The sequence below is a fragment of the Dendropsophus ebraccatus genome, chromosome 9 (genome assembly GCF_027789765.1).
Source record: "Dendropsophus ebraccatus isolate aDenEbr1 chromosome 9, aDenEbr1.pat, whole genome shotgun sequence".
Classification (NCBI taxonomy): Eukaryota; Metazoa; Chordata; class Amphibia; order Anura; family Hylidae; genus Dendropsophus; species Dendropsophus ebraccatus.
Genome location: NC_091462.1, coordinates 113,377,578 through 113,387,577, shown reverse-complemented (window position 1 = coordinate 113,387,577; position 10,000 = coordinate 113,377,578). Strand labels below are relative to the sequence as shown.

The following is a 10,000-nucleotide window of genomic DNA, read 5'->3' as shown; positions in this document are numbered from 1 at the left end:
AGGCCATGGCATCAGTGTGCCCCCTCCATGTATATAGCCAGGCCATGGCATCAATGTGCCCCCTCCATGTATACAGCCAGGCCATGGCATGAATGTGCCCCATGTATACAGCCAGGCCATGGCATCAGTGTGCCCCCTCCATGTATACAGCCAGGCCATGGCATGAATGTGCCCCCTCCATGTATACAGCCAGGCCATGGCATCAGTGTGCCCCCTCCATGTATACAGCCAGGCCATGGCATCAGTGTGCCCCCTCCATGTATACAGCCAGGCCATGGCATCAGTGTGCCCCTCCATGTATACAGCCAGGCCATGGCATCAGTGTGCCCCATGTATACAGCCAGGCCATGGCATCAGTGTGCCCCCTCCATGTATACAGCCAGGCCATGGCATCAATGTGCCCCCTCCATGTATACAGCCAGGTCATGGCATCAATGTGCCCCCCCCCCATGTATACAGCCAGGCCATGGCATCAATGTGCCCCCTCCATGTATACAGCCAGGCCATGGCATCAGTGTGCCCCATGTATACAGCCAGACCATGGCATCAGTGTGCCCCTCCATGTATACAGCCAGGCCATGGCATCAATGTGCCCCCTCCATGTATACAGCCAGGCCATGGCATCAGTGTGCCCCTCCATGTATACAGCCCGGCCATGGCATCAATGTGCCCCCTCCATGTATACAGCCAGGCCATGGCATCAATAAGCCCCTCCATGTATACAGCCAGGCCATGGCATCAGTGTGCCCCATGTATACAGCCAGGTCATGGCATCAGTGTGCCCCATGTATACAACCAGGCCATGGCATCAATGTGCCCCATGTATACAGCCAGGCCATGGCATCAGTGTGCCCCCCCCCTCCATGTATACAGCCAGGCCCTGGCATCAGTGTGCCCCCTCCATGTATACAGCCAGGCCATGGCATCAGTGTGCCCCCTCCATGTATACAGCCAGGCCATGGCATTACTGTGCCCCCTCCATGTATACAGCCAGGTCATGGCATCAATGTGCCCCCTCCATGTATACAGCCAGGCCATGGCATCAATGTGCCCCCCCCCCCCCCGCATGTATACAGCCAGGCCATGGCATCAGTGTGCCCCCTCCATGTATACAGCCAGGCCATGGCATCAGTGTGCTCCATGTATACAGCCAGGCCATGGTATCAGTGTGCCCCCTCCATGTATACAGCCAGGCCATGGCATTACTGTGCCCCCTCCATGTACACAGCCAGGCCATGGCATCAGTGTGCCCCCTCCATGTATACAACCAGGCCATGGCATCAATGTGCCCCCTCCATGTATACAGCCAGGCCATGGCATCAATATGCCCCATGTATACAGCCAGGCCATAGCATCAATGTGCCCCCTCCATGTATACAGCCAGGCCATGGCATCAGTGTGCCCCATGTATACAGCCAGGCCATGGCATCAGTGTGCCCCCTCCATGTATACAGCCAGGCCATGGCATCAGTGTGCCCCCCCATGTATACAGCCAGGCCATGGCATCAGTGTGCCCCCTCCATGTATACAGCCAGGCCATGGCATCAATGTGCCCCTCCATGTATACAGCCAGGCCATGGCATCACTGTGCCCCTCCATGTATACAGCCAGGCCATGGCAACAATGTGCCTCCCCCCCATGTATACAGCCAGGCCATGGCATCAATGTGCCCCCTCCATGTATACAGCCAGGCCATGGCATCACTGTGCCCCTCCATGTATACAGCCAGGCCATGGCAACAATGTGCCTCCCCCCCATGTATACAGCCAGGCCATGGCATCAATGTGCCCCCTCCATGTATACAGCCAGGCCATGGCATCAATGTGCCCCTCCATGTATAAAGGAAGGCCATGGCATCAGTGTGCCCCACATATACAGCCAGGCCATGGCATCAATGTGTCCCATGTATACAGCCAGACCATGGCATCAGTGTGCCCCTCCATGTATACAGCCAGGCCATGGCATCAATGTGCCCCCTCCATGTACACAGCCAGGCCATGGCATCAGTGTGCCCCTCCATGTATACAGCCAGGCCATGGCATCAATGTGCCCCCTCCATGTATACAGCCAGGCCATGGCATCAGTGTGCCCCCTCCATGTATACAGCCCGGCCATGGCATCAGTGTGCCCCATGTATACAGCCAGACCATGGCATCAGTGTGCCCCATGTATACAGCCAGACCATGGCATCAGTGTGCCCCTCCATGTATACAGCCAGGCCATGGCATCAGTGTGCCCCATGTAGCCAGGCCATGGCATCAGTGTGCCCCATGTAGCCAGGCCATGGCATCAATGTGCCTCCTCCATGTATAAAGCCAGGCCATGGCATCAATGTGCCCCCTCCATGTATACAGCCAGGCCATGGCATCAGTGTGCCCCCTCCATGTATAAAGCCAGGCCATGGCATCAATGTGCCCCATGTATACAGCCAGGCCATGGCATCAGTGTGCCCCATGTATACAGCCAGGCCATGACATCAGTGTGCCCCCGCCATGTATACAGCCAGGCCATGGCATTAGTGTGCCCCCTCCATGTATACAGACAGGTCATGGCATCAGTGTGCCCCCTCCATGTATACAGCCAGGCCATGGCATTAGTGTGCCCCCTCCATGTATACAGACAGGCCATGGCATTAGTGTGCCCCCTCCATGTATACAGCCAGGCCATGGCATCAATGTGCCCCCTCCATGTATACAGACAGGTCTCTTTCCTATATACGATACATAAAAAGCTTTGTCATTTCTTTATTGTAAATAAAGTTATGGCACTTAAAGGGGTACTCCGGTTAAAAAATAAACACATAAAAATTTCAAATTATTAGGTGTCATAAAGTTATACAGATTTGCAATTTACTTCTATTATAAAATCTCCATTCTTCCAGTACTTATCAGCTGCTGTATGTCCTGCAGGAAGTGGTGTATTCTCTCCAGTCTGACAAAGTGCTCTCTGCTGCCACCTCTGTCCATATCAGGAACTGTCCAGAGCAGCAGCAAATCCCCCATAGAAAACCTCTCCTGCTCTGGACAGTCCCTGACATGGACAGAGGTGACAGCAGAGAGCGCTGTGTCAGATGGGAGAGAATACACCACTTCCTGCAGGACATACAGCAGCTGATAAGTACTGGAAGACTGGAGATTTGTAACACCAGGTGATTTGAAAGATTTTTTTTTTTTTTAGCCAGAGTACCCCTTTAAATGGCATAACTTTATTCACAAGGAAGAGACGAAGAAATAATAAGCAACAAGAGTTCCACTTTAAGTGAAACCTGAGCAGCAGCTCCTGCAGGGATCCCACGGACATCTGTTCCCTATTGGCTGCTCCTGATTAGATGAGGATATAAGGGGCACCTGAGCCTCCCCTCCCCCCAGGCAGAGGCTCCCATTAGGCAGGTGAGAGGGATCAGCATGGCCTCCTGTGTGTTATGCTGTGACTTGTAGTCCCCCGGATTGTGAGGTCTGTTTGGTCTTTCCTAGCTATTATCCCAGCACTATGACCAGGAGGAAGGGCCGAGCCTCAGAGCTGGCGCTGGATCTGACCCCCTCCTCCCTGCACCTCCTGAAGAGGGCGCAGCTGCAGCAGCAGTGTAAGAAGCTGGGCCTGCGAGGATCCGGGAAGGTGAGGAGGGGGGGCTGTGATATGGAGGGGTGCCACTATGGGGGGGCTGTGATATGGAGGGGTGCCACTATGGGGGGTGATGTGATATGGAGGGGTGCCACTATGGGGGGCTGTGATATGGAGGGGTGCCGCTATGGGGTTGGCTGTGATATGGAGGGGTGCCGCTATGGGGTTGGCTGTGATATGGAGGGGTGCCGCTATGGGGTTGGCTGTGATATGGAGGGGTGCCACTATGGGGGGGCTGTGATATGGAGGGGTGCCACTATGGGGGGCTGTGATATGGAGGGGTGCCGCTATGGGGTTGGCTGTGATATGGAGGGGTGCCGCTATGGGGTTGGCTGTGATATGGAGGGGTGCCGCTATGGGGTTGGCTGTGATATGGAGGGGTGCCGCTATGGGGTTGGCTGTGATATGGAGGGGTGCCGCTATGGGGTTGGCTGTGATATGGAGGGGTGCCGCTATGGGGTTGGCTGTGATATGGAGGGGTGCCGCTATGGGGTTGGCTGTGATATGGAGGGGTGCCGCTATGGGGTTGGCTGTGATATGGAGGGGTGCCGCTATGGGGTTGGCTGTGATATGGAGGGGTGCCGCTATGGGGTTGGCTGTGATATGGAGGGGTGCCGCTATGGGGTTGGCTGTGATATGGAGGGGTGCCGCTATGGGGTTGGCTGTGATATGGAGGGGTGCCGCTATGGGGTTGGCTGTGATATGGAGGGGTGCCGACTATGGGTGGCTGTGATATGGAGGGGTGCCGCTATGGGGTTGGCTGTGATATGGAGGGGTGCCGCTATGGGGTCTGGCTGTGATATGGAGGGGTGCCGCTATGGGGTTGGCTGTGATATGGAGGGGTGCCGCTATGGGGTTGGCTGTGATATGGATGGGTGCCGCTATGGGGTTGGCTGTGATATGGAGGGGTGCCGCTATGGGGTGGCTGTGATATGGAGGGGTGCCGCTATGGGGTTGGCTGTGATATGGAGGGGTGCCGCTATGGGGTTGGCTGTGATATGGAGGGGTGCCGCTATGGGGTTGGCTGTGATATGGAGGGGTGCCGCTATGGGGTTGGCTGTGATATGGAGGGGTGCCGCTATGGGGTTGGCTGTGATATGGAGGGGTGCCGCTATGGGGTTGGCTGTGATATGGAGGGGTGCCGCTATGGGGTTGGCGTGGATATGGAGGGGTGCCGCTATGGGGTTGGCTGTGATATGGAGGGGTGCCGCTATGGGGTGGCTGTGATATGGAGGGGTGCCGCTATGGGGTTGGCTGTGATATGGAGGGGGTGCCGCTATGGGGTTGGCTGTGATATGAGGGTGTGCCGCTATGGGGTTGGCTGTGATATGGAGGGGTGCCGCTATGGGGTTGGCTGTTGATATGGAGGGGTGCCGCTATGGGGTTGGCTGTGATATGGAGGGGTGCCGCTATGGGGTTGGCTGTGATATGGAGGGTGACGCTATGGGGTTGGCTCGTGATATGGAGGGGTTGCCGCTATGGGGTTGGCTGTGATATGGAGGGTGCCCGCTATGGGGTTGGCTGTGATATGGAGGGGTGCCGCTATGGGGTTGGCTGTGATATGGAGGGGTGCCGCTATGGGGTTGGCTGTGATATGGAGGGGTGCCGCTATGGGGTTGGCTGTGATATGGAGGGGTGCCGCTATGGGGTTTGGCTGTGATATGGAGGGGGTGCCGCTATGGGGGTTGGCTGTGATATGGAGGGTGCCGCTATGTGGTGGCTGTGATATTGGAGGGGGTGCCGCCTATGGGGTGGCTGTGATATGGAGGGGTGCCGCTATGGGGTTGGCTGTGATATGGAGGGGTGCCGCTATGGGGTTGGCTGTGATATGGAGGGGTGCGCTATGGGGTTGGCTGTGATATGGAGGGGTGCCGCTATGGGGTTGGCTGTGATATGGAGGGGTGCCGCTATGGGGTTGGCTGTGATATGGAGGGGTGCCGCTATGGGGTTGGCTGTGATATGGAGGGGTGCCGCTATGGGGTGGCTGTGATATGGAGGGGTGCCGCTATGGGTTGGCTGTGATATGGAGGGGTGCCGCTATGGGGTTGGCTGTGATATGGAGGGTGCCGCTAGGGGTTGGCTGTGATATGGAGGGTTGCCGCTATGGGGTGGCTGTGATATGGAGGGGTGCCGCTATGGGGTTGGCTGTGATATGGAGGGGTGCCGCTGATGGGGTTGGCTGTGATATGGGAAGGTGCCGCTATGGGGTTGGCTGTGATATGGAGGGGTGCCGCTATGGGGTTGGCTGTGATATGGAGGGTGCGCTATGGGGTTGGCTGTGATATGGAGGGTGCGCTATGGGGTTGGCTGTGATATGTAGGGTGCCGCTATGGGGTTGGCTGTGATATGGAGGGGTGCCGCTATGGGGTTGGCTGTGATATGGAGGGGTGCGCTATGGGGTTGGCTGTGATATGGAGGGGTGCCGCTATGGGGTTGGCTGTGATATGGAGGGGTGCCGCTATGGGGTTGGCTGTGATATGGAGGGGTGCCGCTATGGGGTTGGCTGTGATATGGAGGGGTGCCGCTATGGGGTTGGCTGTGATATGGAGGGGTGCCGCTATGGGGTTGGCTGTGATATGGAGGGGTGCCGCTATGGGGTTGGCTGTGATATGGAGGGGTGCCGCTATGGGGTTGGCTGTGATATGGAGGGGTTGCCGCTATGGGGTTGGCTGTGATATGGAGGGGTGCCGCTATGGGGTTGGCTGTGCTATGGAGGGGTGCCGCTATGGGGTTGGCTGTGATATGGAGGGGTGCCGCTATGGGGTTGGCTGTGATATGGAGGGGTGCCGCTATGGGGTTGGCTGTGATATGGAGGGGTGCCGCTATGGGGTTGGCTGTGATTATGGCTAGGGGTGCCGCTATGGGGTTGGCTGTGATATGGAGGGGTTGCCGCTATGGGGTTTGGCTGTGATATGGAGGGGTTGCCGCTATGGGGTTGGCTGTGATATGGAGGGGTGCCGCTATGGGGTTGGCTGTGATATGGAGGGGTGCCGCTATGGGGTTGGCTGTGATATGGAGGGGTGCCGCTATGGGGTTGGCTGTGATATGGAGGGGTGCCGCTATGGGGTTGGCTGTGATATGGAGGGGTGCCGCTATGGGGTTGGCTGTGATATGGAGGGGTGCCGCTATGGGGTTGGCTGTGATATGGAGGGGTGCCGCTATGGGGGTGGCTGTGATATGGAGGGGTGCCGCTATGGGGTTGGCTGTGATATGGAGGGGTGCCGCTATGGGTTGGCTGTGATATGGAGGGGTGCCGCTATGGGGTTGGCTGTGATATGGAGGGGTGCCGCTATGGGGTTGGCTGTGATATGGAGGGGTGCCGCTATGGGGTTGGCTGTGATATGGAGGGGTGCCGCTATGGGGTTGGCTGTGATATGGAGGGGTGCCGCTATGGGGTTGGCTGTGATATGGAGGGGTGCCGCTATGGGGGTTGGGCTGTGATATGGAGGGGGTGGCCGCTATGGGGTTTGCTGTGATATGGAGGGGTGCCGCTATGGGGGTTGGCTGTGATATGGAGGGGTGCCGCTATGGGGGTTGGCTGTGATATGGAGGGGTGCCGCTATGGGTTGGCTGTGATATGGAGGGGTGCCGCTATGGGGTTGGCTGTGATATGGAGGGGTGCCGCTATGGGGGGTTGGCTGTGATATGGAGGGGTGCCGCTATGGGGTTGGCTGTGATATGGAGGGGTGCCGCTATGGGGTTGGCTGTGATATGGAGGGTGGCCGCTAGGGTGTTGGCTGTGATATGGAGGGGTGCCGCTATGGGGTTGGCTGTGATATGGAGGGGTGCCGCTATGGGGTTGGCTGTGATATGGAGGGGTGCCGCTATGGGGGTTGGCTGTGATATGGAGGGGTGCCGCTATGGGGTTGGCTGTGATATGGAGGGGTGCCGCCTATGGGGTTGGCTGTGATATGGAGGGTGTGCCGCTATGGGGTTGGCTGTGATATGGAGGGGTGCCGCTATGGGGTTGGCTGTGTGGGGTTGGCTGTGATATGGAGGGTGCCGCTAGGGTTGGTGTGATATGGAGGGGTGCCGCCTTGGGGTTGGCGTGGATATGGAGGGGTGCCGCTATGGGTTGGCTGTGATATGGAGGGGTGGCCGCTATGGGGGTTGTGCTGTGATATGGAGGGGTGCCGCTATGGGGTTGGCTGTGATATGGAGGGGTGCCGCTATGGGGTGGCTGTGGATAGGGAGGGGTTGCCTCTATGGGGTGGTGGCTGTGAGATGGAGGGTGCCGCTAGGTTGGCTGTGATATGGAGGGTGCCGCTATGGGGTTGGCTGTGATATGGAGGGGTGGCCGCTATGGGGTTGGCTGTGATATGGAGGGGTGCCGCTATGGGGTTGGCTGTGATATGGAGGGGGTGCCGCTATGGGGTTGGCTGTGATATGGAGGGGTGCCGCTATGGGGTTGGCTGTGATATGGAGGGGTGCCGCTATGGGGTTGGCTGTGATATGAGGGGTGCCGCTATGGGGTTGGCTGTGATATGGAGGGGTGCCGCTATGGGGTTGGCTGTGATATGGAGGGGTGCCGCTATGGGGTTGGCTCGGATATGGAGGGGTGCGCTATGGGGCTGGCTGTGATATGGAGGGGTGCCGCTATGGGGTTGGCTGTGATATGGAGGGGTGCCGCTATGGGGTTGGCTGTGATATGGAGGGGTGCTGCTATGGGTTGAGCGTCCTATGGTGGCTGTGATATGGAGGGGTGCCGCTATGGGGTTGGCTGTTGATATGGAGGGGTGCCGCTATGGGGTGGTCTGTGATATGGAGGGGTGCCGCTATGGGGTTGGCTGTGATATGGAGGGGTGCCGCTATGGGGTTTGGCTGTTGATATGGAGGGTGCCGCTATGGGGTGGCCTGTGATATGGAGGGGTGCCGCTATGGGGTTGGCTGTGATATGGAGGGGTGGCCGCTATGGGGTGGCTGTGATTAGGAGGGGTGACGCTATGGGGTTGGCTGTGATATGGAGGGGTGCCGCTATGGGGTTGGCTGTGATATGGAGGGGTGCGCTATGGGGTTGGCTGTGATATGGAGGGGTGCCGCTATGGGGTTGGCTGTGATATGGAGGGGTGCCGCTATGGGGTTGGCTGTGATATGGAGGGGTGCCGCTATGGGTTGGCTGTGATATGGGAGGGGTGCCGCTATGGGGTTGGCTGTGATATGGAGGGGTGCCGCTATGGGGTTGGCTGTGATATGGAGGGGTGCCGCTATGGGGTTGGCTGTGATATGGAGGGGTGCCGCTTGGGTGTTGGCTGTGATATGGAGGGGTGCCGCTATGGGGTTGGCTGTGATATGGAGGGGTGCCGCTATGGGGTTGGCTGTGATATGGAGGGGTGCCGCTATGGGGTTGGCTGTGATATGGAGGGGTGCCGCTATGGGGTTGGCTGTGATATGGAGGGGTGCCGCTATGGGGTTGGCTGTGATATGGAGGGGTGCCGCTATGGGGTTGGCTGTGATATGGAGGGGTGCCGCTATGGGGTTGGCTGTGATATGGAGGGGTGCCGCTATGATGGGGTTGGCTGTGATATGGAGGGGTGCCGCTATGGGGTTGGCTGTGATATGGAGGGGTGCCGCTATGGGGTTGGCTGTGATATGGAGGGGTGCCGCTATGGGGTTGGCTGTGATATGGAGGGGTGCCGCCTATGGGGTTGGCTGTGATATGGAGGGGTGCCGCTATGGGGTTGGCTGTGATATGGAGGGGTGCCGCTATGGGGTTGGCTGTGATATGGAGGGGTGCCGCTATGGGGTTTGGCTGTGATATGGAGGGGTGCCGCTATGGGGTTGGCTGTGATATGGAGGGGTGCCGCTATGGGGTTGGCTGTGATATGGAGGGGTGCCGCTATGGGTTTGGCTGTGATATGGAGGGGTGCCGCTATGGGTTTGGCTGTGATATGGAGGGGTGCCGCTATGGGGTTGGCTGTGATATGGAGGGGTGCCGCTATGGGGTTGGCTGTGATATGGAGGGGTGCCGCTATGGGGTTGGCTGTGATATGGAGGGGTGCCGCTATGGGGTTGGCTGTGATATGGAGGGGGTGCCGCTATGGGTTGGCTGTGATATGGAGGGGTGCCGCTATGGTGTTGGCTGGATATGGAGGGGTAGCCGCTATGGGGTTTGGCTGTGATATGAGGGTTGCCGCTATGGGGTTGGCTGTGATATGAGGGGTGCCGCTATGGGGTTGGCTGTGATATGGAGGGGTGCCGCTATGGGGTTGGCTGTGATATGGAGGGGTGCCGCTATGGGGTTGGCTGTGATATGGAGGGGTGCCGCTATGGGGGTTGCTGTGATATGGAGGGGTGCCGCTATGGGTTGCTGTGATATGGAGGGGTGCCGCTATGGGGTTGGCTGTGATATGGAGGGGTGCCGCTATGGGGTTGGCTGTGA

General features: G+C 58.3%; 2 protein-coding genes across 5 annotated transcripts in view; one reads left to right on the top strand and one right to left on the bottom strand.

Annotated features, from left to right (window-relative positions):
• Positions 1–10,000, top strand: part of LOC138801585 (uncharacterized) — a 16,327-nt gene that overhangs the window by 891 nt on the left and 5,436 nt on the right. For all 3 annotated transcript variants that reach the window (XM_069984571.1, XM_069984570.1, XM_069984572.1), the window contains exon 2: positions 3,474–3,615. In XM_069984571.1, the coding sequence (XP_069840672.1) occupies positions 3,474–3,615 (142 nt within the window). The remainder of the gene's footprint in view (positions 1–3,473; positions 3,616–10,000) is intronic.
• DUSP14 (dual specificity phosphatase 14) overlaps positions 1–10,000 on the bottom strand; it is a 20,358-nt gene that overhangs the window by 7,676 nt on the left and 2,682 nt on the right. The window lies entirely within an intron of this gene.